At 34.2% G+C, this 16,529-nt stretch overlaps 1 protein-coding gene across 6 annotated transcripts; it reads left to right on the forward strand.

Moving 5' to 3' along the window:
• The first annotated feature begins 261 nt into the window (after positions 1 to 261).
• LOC141461988 (probable phosphorylase b kinase regulatory subunit beta) lies at positions 262 to 16,267 on the forward strand. Of its 6 annotated transcripts, none has more exons than XM_074143522.1 (20): positions 262 to 606; positions 746 to 890; positions 1,115 to 1,217; positions 2,573 to 2,708; positions 2,801 to 3,008; positions 3,506 to 3,702; positions 3,773 to 4,130; positions 4,321 to 4,459; positions 4,547 to 4,803; positions 5,998 to 6,228; positions 6,298 to 6,485; positions 7,654 to 7,769; positions 7,867 to 8,012; positions 8,085 to 8,217; positions 8,291 to 8,433; positions 8,513 to 8,715; positions 14,603 to 14,737; positions 14,809 to 15,049; positions 15,861 to 15,968; positions 16,051 to 16,267. In XM_074143522.1, the coding sequence occupies exons 3-20, from the start codon at positions 1,121 to 1,123 to the stop codon at positions 16,216 to 16,218; spliced, it is 3,204 nt and encodes a 1,067-aa protein (XP_073999623.1). In that variant the 5' UTR covers positions 262 to 606; positions 746 to 890; positions 1,115 to 1,120; the 3' UTR covers positions 16,219 to 16,267. The 6 variants fall into 6 exon arrangements, with proteins under 6 accessions (XP_073999623.1, XP_073999625.1, XP_073999624.1 ...); XM_074143524.1 differs by having other exon boundaries at positions 1,118 to 1,217; XM_074143523.1 differs by having other exon boundaries at positions 262 to 576.
• Positions 16,268 to 16,529: the final 262 nt, after the last annotated feature.

A 16,529-nucleotide genomic window follows, 5' to 3' on the forward strand; every position in this document is an offset into this window, starting at 1 on the left:
ATTAATAATATTTAGGTGATAATTAAATGCGGATTGAATAAGAAGTTGCATAAAATTCGATGTAATAACCAATGAAAAAGCAAAATAACCCAAATCTTCGCAAATGTTGTAAATAAATTTAATTTCAAATTTTGGCATAAAATACTATGAAAATTACAATAAATACAGGTTTTTGTGTTTTCTCAGGAAATATACATACATAAGTTTTTAAGGGGCCTTGTGTCAAAAGAGAGAGAGAAAGCATTTTTACGAATTAGTTTGGAGTCAGTCCATCTCAATTCAAAATCGAAAAAACGTTAAGTTCACATTTGATTTAGGATGCCACTAACGAATACACCCCAATCAGCTTTAAGACAAAATCTGTTAGCTGAAAGTGCTTCCTTCGTTTACGGCCTTAGAATTTTCTTTAAACACTAGTGCCTATGACTTTTATTTGAGACATTTACGCACGAAACCATAAATGTACTTTTAGGAGAAAAAAGGGGCAGACTTTTTCTTCAAATCTTTTAAGTTCAATCTCAGTGAAATGTACTGGTATGTTGCCAGTATAATATTTACAAGACTTCAATATGTAAGGTGAATTCCAAATTTGATTAACAGAAAATGGTTAGTCAAGAAAGGGTACTCTACTATAGATTTTTCAGTTTCTTTTGCGATTTTTTCGTAAATAGTGCCAAGATTCTGTTAATACTGTACTAGCACACTTAAAATGAAATTCTAAATTTGTAATTTCTGCATTTTGAAGGGTTATGCTAGACGCAGTTTCATTAACGAATACACCACTTTTTAACAAAACATGCAATTACAGAGAAAACTCAAACTCAGAAATCTGCTCGATCGTTATTAAAATTTAGTGGCGAGGGTTGAGGGATCACACTAACATTGGGCAGGTATGATATCCATTCCATGATCCATACATAACGTTCATACATACTAGCTTGCTGTTAACCAGTAGATGTAGCGTAGGTTATATTGGGCAGGCTGCTATGACGGTTATTTTTATTGTATAAATCTATATGTATAAATCTTAATCTTATGTTTAAATCTAATATTTAATTGTAAATGACAGTAGTTAATATAAATTGTAAAATGGAATTTTAATTGTAAATGACAGTAGAAGATGGACAGTGAAGCTGCTAGCATTAAGTACGACAAGCCAATGAAAACGTTCAACTACGAAGAGACTGTCTTCCAATTGGATATATTCTATGGAATTGGTACGTGTTACAGTACTAGGTTTTTTTTATGGTTAAACTGTTCTGCAAAAAATTAATGGAATTTTGAACAAATAACTGTTTTAATTCATCAGAGTGACCTCTTGTCCATGAAAATATGTGTTTAACTCTAATTTTATCAAACCCTAAATTACATTGAATATTTATTCAGACTGTAGCCTCTTTTAGGTAGCTTCATGAGACAGATTCAGGAAGGCCTTGTGAAGTTGGTGAGGCACATAAATAGAAGCTGTCTGAGTTAGGAAATATAGAATCTGAAGAAATCCAGCAGACTTGGTACAGCCTCCTCAGTCATCACTGATCAATTTCCTCTTTGCAGCGTGCGCCATAGTTTTACTTAGTACCTCATATCGTCTGCATTGCATCTGTTTATAGGAAGCTTTCTTAATAGCACCAAGCAATGCAGTCTTCTATTCTCCTGCACCATTGCAATCGCTGCAGTCTTACCTGAGATGTTCTTACAATCATAATTCTATTTCCCTATTATTTCTTCTTCGCCAGTGACATTATCATTAACGCCACTCTCTCGCTCATACCTTTCAAGCAGATTCTCTTACTTATGGTTAAGCGCTTATGTTAAACTTAAGGTGGTTGATTCAGTATTACTCATTCCAACAACCGAACTAGAATTGTTCATACATTATTTAAAGTACAAAATCCTTTTGGCAACGATTAGAAAACTCTAAAAAACTGTATTGCACTGTCACCAATTTTAACTCGGATTTGCGGCTACAAATTTGATACTGGTCAGTATTATATAGGTTTTAGAGAGCTTAACTTTACTCCTCTCTTAGAACCCTGCTTTAATGAAGTTTTTGCAAAGTATTGTACATAAAAGCAATAGACCTACTTTTACTTAGTTATATTTAAAATTTAAAGAATTTAAAGTCATTTAGGTTAAAGTCTCCCAAAAGAAATTGAAGTACGTTTCATTAAAATGCCATCGCACCAGTAGGTTAAATTTGCCTGGGCTCTCGGATTCATTATGGCACCTAAATCAAATTTAGAATTTGAACTTATTGGTATTTTTTTAATTTTGACCAAACAAACATATAATAATCAATGTATATAGATTTATAAAGCTGTTTATTAAACTTTACCAGGAATCTACCCAGTTGTTCTTCTTCTTCTTAAGAGAGATAAGGAAGGTAAAAGTCTTACAAATCAACAGGATATCACTACAATGCATACTTGCCAACTTCTTCTACCTTAATGCGAAAAGTTGTCTAATAGCAGTTCAATCTTGATATTGTTTGAATATTAACACAAATTTATCATAGTTTTTAGTAAAAATGCCACGAAATGTACTAACAGAGTTTTTTCTTTGTTTATCTTAGTAAAACGACAATTCTTGCGATATCAAAGCTCCATCACAGGACTGTTCCCAGCGCTTTCTGACGAACAAACTGTAGCCAGTGTTCGAGACAGTATCTACAGTGCAGCTGCTATCTGGAGTCTGTATCAAGCTTACAGGTATCAAAACTCACTGTACATCCGACTAGGATCATAAAACGCATTCATTGATTAGATAACCATCTGTCATTATTCGTATACTTTTTTTCCAGACGTATAGACGATGATCGCGGTAAATCCTATGAACTGGGCCAGTCAGCTGTTAAATGCATGCGTGGCATCTTGCATTGCTGGATCAAACAGTCCGAGCGAGTAGAAGAGTTCAAGCAGAACCAGTCGAAACGATACTCTTTACATTCTAAATTCCATTTGGTCACCGGAGCTGAAATATTGACAGATACTGAATATGGTCATTTACAGGTAAGTGGCCCGTTGTTTGCGCATGGGTTTGTCAAAACATCTCACTTTGGTGAAGTCTGCCTCTGTGGCATTGAAGAACTTAGGTGTGGTAAAAATTCAGACTCAGAATTGGAATTTCTAAATTTTTCTGCAGGCAACACGTTGTTAGGGATAGAAGCCTCGCCTATGCTTGGGGCTACACCTCTCGATCCTCTGACGTTGGAGATTACTGTGCGCTTCCCCTCATTTTTCAACTTAAGTTATCCAAATACCTACTTTCACAGGATGTCTGTGTGCCAACAGATGGAGCAAACACTAGAAAGCAAGGGTTACTTGTAAGAGCACCGAAATCTTTTGACCATTTCCTAGAATATTTACCTCTCGCACCAGGGTACTGTAAATCTTTGATGGGGAGCGTTTAGACTGACTATGGAAATAAAGCAGTTCTAGGAGACATGGACTTATAACTAGAACAATAAGGCAAACCTGAATTCTTTCTCTAATCTGATTGCTTGCAGATAGACGTAGTGTCATTGTATCTGATCTTCTTAGTTCAGATGATCACTTCTGGTCTTCAGTTGATCTACACACAAGATGAAGTTGCCTTCATACAGAATTTAGTGTACTATGTGGAACGAGCTTATCGCACACCGGACTTCGGCATGTGGGAACGAGGTACTAAATACAACGAAGGTTTACCTGAAATACACGCAAGGTGAGGATCTGGCAACGGATGCTTGAGGTACGTTGCAAGACCGTAGAAACTAACTTACCTTTTATTGCAGTTCTATTGGTATGGCGAAAAGTGCGTTGGAAGCAATCAACGGATGCAATCTATTCGGCGAGAAAGGTGCATCCTGGTCTGTAGTTTACGTAGACATTGATGCTCATAATCGTAACAGAAACATCTTCGAAACACTGCTGCCTCGAGAATCCAGCTCAAAATCTATTGACTCCAGCCTATTGGCCACAATAACCTTTCCATCTTTCGCCACACATTCTGCGGAATTACTGTCTCAGACAAAGCGTAAAGTTTTGCAAGAATTGAAAGGAGTTCGAGGATTTAAACGCTTCAAAAGAGATGGATACAAAGCGATCATTGAGGAACAGAATGTACGATATTATAAGCCTGGTCAGAGTAAAGTAAGTGTGTCTGAGAAAATCAAATGGGGCTACTTTTCTATGTAGGGGACAGAATACTAGTAATTGTTTCAGTGAGGTTCTGGGGTAGGAACGTTCCAAAATTTTCATCCTAAAAAATAAAAGTTTAAAAATCCATTTTTCTCCTGGTTTCATAATTTAAAAAATTATATTGAAACTTTCACTGTTACAGGAATTCGAGCACATAGAATGCGAATGGCCATTATTCTACATGTACCTGATTATTGATGGCATCTTCAGAGGCCTGAAAGAGCAAGTGGATGAGTATCAGAAATTACTGAAAGATGTTCTAACTAAGGATAAGTATGGAGGTAAGTGGTTATTCTATTATTTGAAACATGGGTTTTTTTATGATAACCCACAGATTTTTTTAATGTCTAATTTCTTGCAACAACAAGATCCATGTGTGCCCATGTATTTCTATATAAGACGGGAGGATATCGAAGCTGAACGTAGAAAGCCGTTGAGCCAGCCTAGACATGCCAGCTTCGAAGGTTCTGGCCAAGGTCCGCTGTTCTTATGGAATCAAGCTTTGCTGATTATCTCGCAGCTGTTAACAGCTGGACTGTTGGATTTTGCCCAGCTGGATCCTGTGAGAAGGCATTTACCGTCGTTTTCCAGGCCAAGAGCTACTGGCAGGTACTCTGCTTTCCAGGTGAGCCTTTCTAGAGTGATATCTAAATACTGGTTAGTTTTAGATTTAAGAAGTATCCATATATTCTATAGTTCTCCAGTCTCGTAGTGTTGGGGGAACTGCTTTTGAGGAGCAAAGACTTCAAAGGGTTTAGTTTGGAAAACAATGAAGTTATTTACTAAAATTCGAGAGCGTAGTCCTCCAGGAATTTTTAAAAATTTAATTTTTTTTTTATCAATCCACTCTTTTTTACCACTCCTTATTAGTATTCGTAATTTTAGGTCATTTCGATGCATAATTTTATTGTTATATAATTAAAAAAAATGGCTTGTAAATTATAAAATATAGTTTGTAATTAAAATTATTGGTTAAAAATCAATGTGATGGATTTGCTTGGCAAAGCTAATAATGCTGGTCTCAAAATAGAATGAATATGGTAAAACCTAGTTACATCCTTATATATAGGGCGTGGAAGAATAAGTTAAAGGGGAAACCTTTCAAAATAATTTGAAAATTTTGGAAATATTTTTATATTCAACAAAAAATTATGTGAAGTTTGCAAAGATCCAGATTTTCCGATAATTCAATTTGTTTATCTCACCAACCATGCTTTCAATGTATAAAGCAAAATGATAATCCCATCTACCATCTAAGATATCAGTATTATTAAATCTTCAAAGCGCAGTTTAAAATCATGGGCATCTTACAGGGAAATATCATATAACCTGTTCTTTTTGCAATTTTCATTGATGACATTGAAAGTTAGCTGAAACTTAATGAATGCAGTGCTGTAAAAATTGTGGTTTATTCTCCTTCCTGTATGCTGAAGAAGTGGTACTATTATTAGTCCGCCCGTAGAACTCAAAAAGAAAGTAGCAGTACTTGACAAATATTGCGTGTACAGTGAAAGTAAATCTAAAATCGTTCTTTCTAAGCAAGGTCGCGATAAAGCATCTAGAAAACGTTTACCTCACTGACATAGTATGCTAGAGTCGCCGAATCAAAGCTAGGCCTCATTGCTGGGTTCTAAAATCTGGATTCTTACAAATCTCGCTTGAAAAGAAGAAGTTGCGAACGCAAAGCAAAACATAAAATACAACTGTAAGAGAAACGATTTGATTGGATTCACATGCCCCCCCCCCAAAACCACGCTGCTAGGTAAAAAATATAAAAAAGACTGCGTAAGTGTCTAATGAAAATAGTGGATGTGTGCAGGGTACAGCCACGGACTTGGTGGTACAGATTGTGCTGATCGCTGAGTCGATGCGGTTGCAGGCGATGATGGCCACCTACGGCATACAGACCCAGACGCCTCATGAAGTGGAGCCGGTACAGGTTTGGTCGTCCAGCCAGCTGGTCAAGGTGTACGAACAGCTGGGCGTGGCTAGGAAGTTGGGACTGCGTGGCCGACCTCCAAGGCCGATAGGTGCGCTGGGGACTAGCAAGGTAAGTTTGGTCCTAATTGTTTGCTTTAGTGGGTATATGTTCTGATTAGACTCAACGTGTGTTACCAAGGTGTATCGAGTGGCCGGCATGACGGTGCTCTGTTACCCGCTGATATTTGAAGTGTCCGAGTTCTATCTGTACCGTGACATGGCTTTGTTGATCGATGACATAAAGACAGAGTTGCAGTTCGTGTCAAAGTACTGGCGCCTGTCTGGTAGACCCACAGTCTGTTTGCTGATACGTGAAGAACACATGAGGTTAGTAGTGAACTACCTACGTCAACCTCATTAATTAGTTCGAATCAATGAACTATTTATTACTTTCTTTTATTCTAATGTAATAAGAGAAGGAATTGTAACCGTGCAAATTTTCTATTTTGAGTTTTTACCAAAAATATCTGTTTTGAGGTCACATGAATCCGAAAAATTTGTGTATAAGTGTGTGTATGTATAAGTCTATTTGTCTGCCAGTTCCACCGAAACTCAAAAACTAAAATCGCACGAAGTTTGAAATTAATTGGACAATAAGGTTTTGGTCAAATCAGTCAGCCTGAAGTACTATTTTTACTGAATAAATTTTTCTGTTTTTATGGTTTACTCGAAACAGGCTCCTACGATTTCATTAAAACTTCATATATTGACTACAAACGTATAAAACCACAACTTATTTTTGAAACATCTTTCCCAGAAAATTCGTTTGAGGGTACTTTTAAAAGTGTGGAGAGTGGATAGATTTTTCCTCTGATGTGCCTTTTTTTAATTTCTGGACCTAACTTTTATGTATTGTCAAGAGAGTTTAAATGGAGTTTGAAGAAAATTCTTAACAGGAAGTATCTTTTTATTCAATGGAGAGATACATTCTCGAAATGGCTCCTAAGGCTTTCCTGTTGATTCCAGTTGGTTGGGATAGATTTCTGTAAGGTTACATTTCAGTGTAATGAACGGTTTTACAAACTATAATGTCGGTTAGAATTGTTATGTGTCGAATCCGAGATTGAAGAAACTTAGTAATAAAAGTCAAAGGATGGGTTAAATTGAACGTACTTATAAAAAATCACAACTTAACTCCTCGTATAAACAAAGTTACACTTCGAAAAATACAGAGCCGATCTTACTCGTGTCAGAGTTAATTCAGAAGAATAAAAGTCGTTTTGAGTGTCCACAAATTTGTTTGTTTGTTTGTTTGTTTTTTTTTGTTAACATAAAAATCACAAAATATTGATCTGATCATTGGGGATAAAAAATGTAGAAAAAGATATTTAATGGTAACTGGGTGTTCAATGGCCAAATAGCATACTGTACTCATTCACTATAATGTGAAGCCAATGTACATCGATATGGACAAGAATATTGAAATTACTCCAGAAGTATTCAGCTTATGACTTATAAACTTTTAAATTCGCTGAACTTTTGACAATACTTGCAGAGACCCACAGTTCAAGGAGATGCTAGATCTAATGGCCATGTTGAAGAAAGGCTACTGTATGGGAAGTAAGGTTCGCATTGGCCGGCTGCAGAACCTAATATCATCCTCATGTATTGGTAACTACATTCAGTTATTAGTCTGTGGAGGAGAGTTCATTTACGGTCCTGATTTCTGATAAAATTTCTTTTTTTGTCCTTCAAATTTGCAAAATAGAACACCTAGACTTCCTCAACACTGTAGATCCTTCAGAAATAGCGTTCCAACAATTTAGCCAACTAGAGCATGACTACGTGGGCTATCAGAGTCTGACTGATGTACCACTCACTGTTGACTACACGGAGATGTCTATCTGTGTCAAGGTATTGCACTATAACCCCATTAATCTAGGTTCTCAAAATGTGAGTCTCTCGCATTGATCTTTTTTTGGTTAGGAGTTTGAGGAGAGATCCATTCCTGAGATAGTTGAAGCCCTGAGGAATTCTCAAGGTATCTTTATCCAGTGTCAACTCTATGGATTCCTACTTGCAAAATGTGGACCACATTATGAAGTTTTCCATCATACAGGTAATTTTTATAGACTAGTGTTGAAATGTTAATCCCCGAAGTTCGTGTTGATCCTAATTTTTTTACTATACAGTTGTTGAACACCTGGAACGGCTCTACCATCTAGCTGGCTGTAGACACTACTGGACTGCAGTGAGATATTGCAGCTCTTTGTTGAATCATACTGTAGACAGTATCAGCCCATTTATTACAGCTGTCCTAGTCAACGGCAAATTGGTAAGGTAAATCTGTGATAAATTTATGTAGTCCCAGCGAATTACAATAACATAGCTTCTTTTTTTTTTAATTTTCACAGTTGACTGTGGGCGTAATCGGTGGCAAAGAGACTGTATTTGATAAACCCTTAACTCCTGTCGAGATACGAGCAGTTATATATTCCACTATACGTCCACACAATGTCATCATGGCGGTCTTACAGCAGGAGATAGTGCTCTACTGTGGCCGTCTGATTGCTACGACACCGTCTTTGTTTAATGGTATCCTGAAAATACGAGTTGGGTAAGGTTGGCAGTTGCCTTAACCGTTACAGGTGATAGATCTGTACACTTTATTGGCTAGTGACACATAAGGGTCAAGCTTGAAGTTTCATTAATTAAAACTATCCGGTTGGACAGTTGTAGAAAAAGCATAACGTTGAAAAACACCCAACTTTGACAATTTTCTGGTCAAGTGTAATAGATTTCCAAAAAAAAGTTGCCTAAAATAAGCAAAACAGCAATTTCAAAAATTGTTCTTTTTACTTTTTTTTGTAAACAACGTAGCACTTAACCGTGCGAACCAATTTTCATGAATGAGGTGTCTCTCGAATCGAAATTGAATCGAATGTTCTAGACAGAATAGTTAACGAGATTTTGAAAGATAAATTTTGGAGGTTTTCAAATTAGTTCAAATTTCAAACGTTTAAATCTCACTTCGTACTTATCAGATTTCAATGATTTCTTTAACCTAAAATTTCGGAGGTTTTCAAATTAGTACAAATTTCAAACATTTATATCTAATTTCGTTCTTAACAGATTTCAATGGTTTCATTATCGAAATGTAGAGAAAAGTTAGCTATATAGGTAATATAAACTTTAATATTGTAGTGATAATACTTCGTGAGATATTAAAGATTGAATTTTCGACGGTTACAATTTCGATTCGAATTCGTTGAAATTTGAAACTTTATATCCTTTTACCTATTTATCAGAATTCAATGTATTCATCACCGAATTGTAGAAAATAGTTAGCCGTATAACTGATATAGATTGCTATGTTCTACAGAGAGTAGTTAACGATATATTGAAGAATACATTTCGGAGCTTTTCAAATTAGTTCAAATTTCAAACGTTTATAGCTCATTTTTACTTATCAGATTTCAATGATTTCTTTACCAAAATATAGAGAAAAGTTAGCTGCATAAGTCGTATAAATGGCAATTGTCTAGTCATAATAGTTCATGAGATATTTATGATAAAAATTTTGGACGTTTTCTAATTCGTTTCGAATTCGTTTAAATTTCATACCCATATATCTCTTTTCGTACTTAACCGATTTCGATTATTTTTTCACCGAATTGTAGGAAAAAATGAATTGTATACGTGTTGCACATAACAATGTTCCAGTGATAATATTTAACCAGATATTGAAGCTTAAATTTTTGATGTTTTCAATTTCGTTCAAATTTCAAACGTTTATAGCTCATTTCTTACTTATCAGATTTCAATGATTTCCTTACCAAAATATAGAGAAAAGTTAGCTGCATAAGTCGTATAAATGGCAATTGTCTAGTCATAATAATTCGTGAGATATTTATGATAAAAATTTTGTACGTTTACTAATTCGTTTCGATTTCGTTCAAATTTCAAACGTATATATGTCTTTTCGTACTTAACCGATTTCGATGATTTTTTCACCGAATTATGGGGAATAGTTAATTGTATACATGTTGCAAATAACCATGTTCCAGCGATTGTAATTAACGAAATATTGAAGGTTAAATTTTTGATGTTTTCAATTTCGTTCGAATTTAAAACGTTTATATCTCATTTTTTACTTATCAGATTTCAATGATTTCTTTAACAAAATTTAAAGAAAAGTTAGCTGCATAAGTCGTATAAATGGCAATTGTCTAGTCATAATAGTTCATGAGATATTTATGATAAAAATTTTGTACGTTTTCTAATTCGTTTCGAATTCGTTTAAATTTCATACCCATATATCTCTTTTCGTACTTAACCGATTTCGATTATTTTTTCACCGAATTGTAGGGAAAAATGAATTGTATACGTGTTGCACATAACAATGTTCCAGTGATAATATTTAACCAGATATTGAAGCTTAAATTTTTGATGTTTTCAATTTCGTTCAAATTTCAAACGTTTATAGCTCATTTCTTACTTATCAGATTTCAATGATTTCCTTACCAAAATATAGAGAAAAGTTAGCTGCATAAGTCGTATAAATGGCAATTATCTAGTCATAATAATTCGTGAGATATTTATGATAAAATTTTTGGACGTTTTCTAATTCGTTTCAAATTCGTTTAAATTTCAAACGTATATATGTCTTTTCGTACATAACCGATTTCGATGATTTTTCCCCGAATTATGGGGAATAGTGAATTGTATACATGTTGCAAATAACAATGTTCCAGTGATATTAGTTACCGAGATATTGAAGGTTAAATTTTTGATGTTTTCAATTTCGTTCAAATTTCAATCGTTTATATCTCTTTTCTTACTTATCAGATTTCAATGATTTCTTTACCAAAATGCAGAGCAAGGTTAGCTGTACGAGTATAAGTCGTGTAAATGGTTTAGTCATAATAGTTCGTGAGATATTTATGATAAAAATTTTGTACGTTTACTAATTCGTTTCGATTTCGTTCAAATTTCAAACGTATATATGTCTTTTCGTACTTAACCGATTTCGATGATTTTTTCACCGAATTATGGGGAATAGTTAATTGTATACATGTTGCAAATAACCATGTTCCAGCGATTGTAATTAACGAAATATTGAAGGTTAAATTTTTGATGTTTTCAATTTCGTTCGAATTTAAAACGTTTATATCTCATTTCTTACTTATCAGATTTCAATGATTTCTTTACCAAAATTTAAAGAAAAGTTAGCTGCATAAGTCGTATAAATGGCAATTGTCTAGTCATAATAGTTCATGAGATATTTATGATAAAAATTTTGGACGTTTTCTAATTCGTTTCGAATTCGTTTAAATTTCATACCCATATATCCCTTTTCGTACTTAACCGATTTCGATTATTTTTTCACCGAATTGTAGGGAAAAATGAATTGTATACGTGTTGCACATAACAATGTTCCAGTGATAATATTTAACCAGATATTGAAGCTTAAATTTTTGATGTTTTCAATTTCGTTCAAATTTCAAACGTTTATAGCTCATTTCTTACTTATCAGATTTCAATGATTTCCTTACCAAAATATAGAGCAAGGTTAGCTGTACGAGTATAAGTCGTGTAAATGGTTTAGTCATAATAGTTCGTGAGATATTTATGATAAAAATTTTGTACGTTTACTAATTCGTTTCGATTTCGTTTAAATTTCAAACGTATATATGTCTTTTCGTACATAACCGATTTCGATGATTTTTCCCCGAATTATGGGGAATAGTGAATTGTATACATGTTGCAAATAACAATGTTCCAGTGATATTAGTTACCGAGATATTGAAGGTTAAATTTTTGATGTTTTCAATTTCGTTCAAATTTCAATCGTTTATATCTCTTCTTACTTATCAGATTTCAATGATTTCTTTACCAAAATGCAGAGCAAGGTTAGCTGTACGAGTATAAGTCGTGTAAATGGTTTAGTCATAATAGTTCGTGAGATATTTATGATAAAAATTTTGTACGTTTACTAATTCGTTTCGATTTCGTTCAAATTTCAAACGTATATATGTCTTTTCGTACTTAACCGATTTCGATGATTTTTTCACCGAATTATGGGGAATAGTTAATTGTATACATGTTGCAAATAACCATGTTCCAGCGATTGTAATTAACGAAATATTGAAGGTTAAATTTTTGATGTTTTCAATTTCGTTCGAATTTAAAACGTTTATATCTCATTTCTTACTTATCAGATTTCAATGATTTCTTTACCAAAATTTAAAGAAAAGTTAGCTGCATAAGTCGTATAAATGGCAATTGTCTAGTCATAATAGTTCATGAGATATTTATGATAAAAATTTTGGACGTTTTCTAATTCGTTTCGAATTCGTTTAAATTTCATACCCATATATCTCTTTTCGTACTTAACCGATTTCGATTATTTTTTCACCGAATTGTAGGGAAAAATGAATTGTATACGTGTTGCACATAACAATGTTCCAGTGATAATATTTAACCAGATATTGAAGCTTAAATTTTTGATGTTTTCAATTTCGTTCAAATTTCAAACGTTTATAGCTCATTTCTTACTTATCAGATTTCAATGATTTCCTTACCAAAATATAGAGCAAGGTTAGCTGTACGAGTATAAGTCGTGTAAATGGTTTAGTCATAATAGTTCGTGAGATATTTATGATAAAAATTTTGTACGTTTACTAATTCGTTTCGATTTCGTTCAAATTTCAAACGTATATATGTCTTTTCGTACTTAACCGATTTCGATGATTTTTTCACCGAATTATGGGGAATAGTTAATTGTATACATGTTGCAAATAACCATGTTCCAGCGATTGTAATTAACGAAATATTGAAGGTTAAATTTTTGATGTTTTCAATTTCGTTCGAATTTAAAACGTTTATATCTCATTTCTTACTTATCAGATTTCAATGATTTCTTTACCAAAATTTAAAGAAAAGTTAGCTGTATAAGTAGTATAAATGCCAAAGTTCTAGTCATAATAGTTCGTGAGATATTTATGATAAAAATTTTGGACGTTTTCTAATTCGTTTCGAATTCGTTTAAATTTCAAACGCGTATATCACTTTTCGTACTTAATTGATTTTGATGATTTTTTCACCGAATTGAGGGAAAAGTTAGGTATATACGTGTTGCAAATAACAATGTTTCAGTTATTATAATTAACGAGATATTGAAGGTTAAATTTTTGATGTTTTCAATTTCGTTCGAATTTCAAACGTTTCTCATTTCTTACTTATCAGATTTCAATGATTTCTTAACCTTTCCGAACTGTAGAGAGGTCTGTGGCATCTAATAAATTTTAAACATTAATAATGAAAACATAATGCAGTAAAATTACTTAAATGATTTTAATGAAGTGTTAATGAAATGATGTGTACTTGCTGATTGGTGTACGAGTACTTTTGGCGTTTAATCAACCCTTATACTTAATTTTTTTAACTGTAAGTTTTTGCTAAAGAGTAATAATTCTTTGTGCTAAAATGCCAAAATTCAATATAGACACATGTCTATATTGGTGTTAATATCGTACTAACTAGTGCACATTTGAGGCAAGCTTACTATTCACCTTTATGTAGATGATAGATATTGTGCTGTCATCCTGTCATTTTGCAGTTTTATGTGTCACTAAAGAGGCAAGTTCCTTCTATATTGATGGTAAATATGTACATCGTACTGCCTTAGGGTAGTTTAGAGCTGTGCTCGCTGATCCCTATTGCACAGGTTTATAGATTTTTATATTGTACTGAATGTCTTACTAAGGCATGTTCAAGTTCCCTCAGTGAGGTGGTAGATTTAATAGTTTGCTGAGTAATGGGACTTTACGGATGCTTGGCAGTTCACTTGTTTTCACAGGAGGTAGACTAAAGGCGCTACAGTTGAACTTTTCTCTTTTACATTGTTGATGAGTGATCTGTACAGCATGAAAAGTTAGTCGAGCTTGCATTGTACTTTAATGTTACTGAACTGCAGAGGCTTTGGGGGCATGCTTGCAGTTTGTTCTCCTTAATTACAATATTGGTCTATCCGTAATACTAACCTGGTGTACTTTAAAAGCATTTCTATGATTTCTGTTTATATTTTTGTAGGCGGTAGATATTGATGCTAATGAATGAATGATGCCTTTCTATGAATTTTCTATCGTGAATGATTGGTACACCATTTCTGATTCCCTTAATATTATTTAAGGTTAACATTGCACTGACTAGTGGCACTTAAAGACTGGCAAATAATGAATAATAATACTGTCTTATAAAATTTCTAAAGAAGGCAATTCTCACTTAGCAAAAGCTGTGTTGTTGGGCTCGGCGCACATAGTCGGAAGTCCGTTTATGGCAGGACTGATCATCTTGGTTTTTTCTAGTCCAGTGGCTACCTATATATACCTCACATTACCACGAAATAATTAAGATAATGATAAAAATAATAGGTGGTACATTATAGGCAGACTGTCTGAAACTTTAATGGCGTCTAAAAAGGTTACACTTGGACTTTGCAGGTGGGTTCTCGAAGCAATGAAATACTATCTCGAGATGAGCGAAAACGGGAGAATTCTCGAATCATTGAGTCCATATCAAGTTCGAAAATTACTGTACAAAATCCTTTCCGTCAATGAATGGTCAATACAAGAAAAGTAGGTATTTTTTTTTATATTGTCTCAAGCTAACCAACCAAAGTGATATCTTGAGCTCAAATTGATTTTAGCCTGAGTCCATTGATGCATCGCCGTCTGGAAGGTTGCATTGGCAGGGTACCCACAGGTTTTTACGAGCAAGTGTGGGAGGTGGTGTCCAGATCTCAAGCTGGCCTCAAAGTGCAAGGTCACAGGCTCCCTCATCAGCCCACATTATCCGATATGACGGCCTCAGAATTGAACTTCTCTTTATTAGTAGAAGACTTGTTGAATCAAATAAATCAACCTGAGTATAGGCAAATCATTGTGGAGGTAAAATTATGTTATTAGTATTGTATTTTTACTGGGCTCTAATTACTTGGGTTCTCATACTCAAATTTATATTAATAGCTTTTTATAACTTATCATGAAAACAGGTTTTGGCATGCCTGAAAATTTAATTTGCTTCGTCTGAACTAATGATATAATTGGTAGACGTTCGGATTTATGCAAAATGCTACCTCGCTGGTAGTACAACACAAACACTAGCACTGATTTATGCTATATTAGATTTAACTGCGTTAATGTAAAGCTAATTGCCACTAAAGTCAAATGCCACTGTTTAATATTTGTTTAAGCATCTAATCTATTATTCAGCTCTCTTAATTTTTTATTTATATTTTTTATATTTAAGGCGCGTCAACATCTGAGGTTATTGGCGCCCAAGCTCCGGACAGTGTTCTCTCGTTACAGGCAACACTCCATCACCGGACAGTGAGCTGTAAGAAGCACGTAGGAAGAGAAAATCTAAGAGCCAAAACTGGATTGGAATCCAGTATTCGCTGATCACTCAGCTAATTCCTTCCCTCAGCTCTCTTATTATTTTAATAATTTAAGGCGCATCAACATTTAGATCATTGGCGCCCGGAGCTTTTTTTATTTGTATACTTCCGGCCTCCGGACTGTTCTCTCGTTGCAAAACAACACTCACTGTCTATCGCCGAAGAGACTAGAACGCTCACCACTGAGCTAATCCCTTCTTTAGCTCTATTGTTATCTCTGATATTCTCTTACAACCCTAGGATGAAATTTACTGTTTCATTTCTTACCATACATTTACTGAAGAAAATAACTTTTTTTACAGTTACTTTGCATTGTGTCCACCATATTATCCAGAAATCCTGAGTTAACCTTTCAAAATGAATTAGATCTGGATGAATTGGTTAATGAAGCTTTTAAAATGTATTGTAAGGTGAGCCTAAGTCCATATTATGTTTTTGTTTTAATTTTTGTAGGTTGCACTGACTTAAAAATTTATGTTCCTTTGTTTTTAGGACGCAAACTTAGATGAAACTACAAATATAATGGACTTTTACTCAACACCTGAGTCAGTGACGATGAGTTATTTTGCGAGAGCGGTAGTAAATAATGTGTTAAAAAAAGGTCATCTGATGATGGCACCTATTAGAAACTTACAAGATGCAAATTGTACATTATCCTGAATAAACGTTGGTGTGGGGATTACGATCCACACACCGCGCATAATAATCACATCGAGTTATTTTTTCCCCTGTAACTAACTCTGTTTCTACTCAGGATTTTGAGTTAAGAGTTCGCATTTTACTATTTGAGAAGTGTCTGAAAGCAGAAGATCGGGCTCATTTGAATAGACCTCACAAAGGATTCGAAACGATTACCACGAATCAGAGACCAGTAGAGTTCATTACTTCACCTTCTTTTAACTTTGTGAACCGTGATAAAATAAATCTCGGAATTTTTTTTTGTGATTCTAGCAGCGATGAGCTTTTATCAG

This window comes from Rhodnius prolixus, unplaced genomic scaffold (assembly GCF_049639745.1).
Source record: "Rhodnius prolixus isolate KJV_2025 unplaced genomic scaffold, Rpr scaffold_12, whole genome shotgun sequence".
NCBI lineage: Eukaryota > Metazoa > Arthropoda > Insecta > Hemiptera > Reduviidae > Rhodnius > Rhodnius prolixus.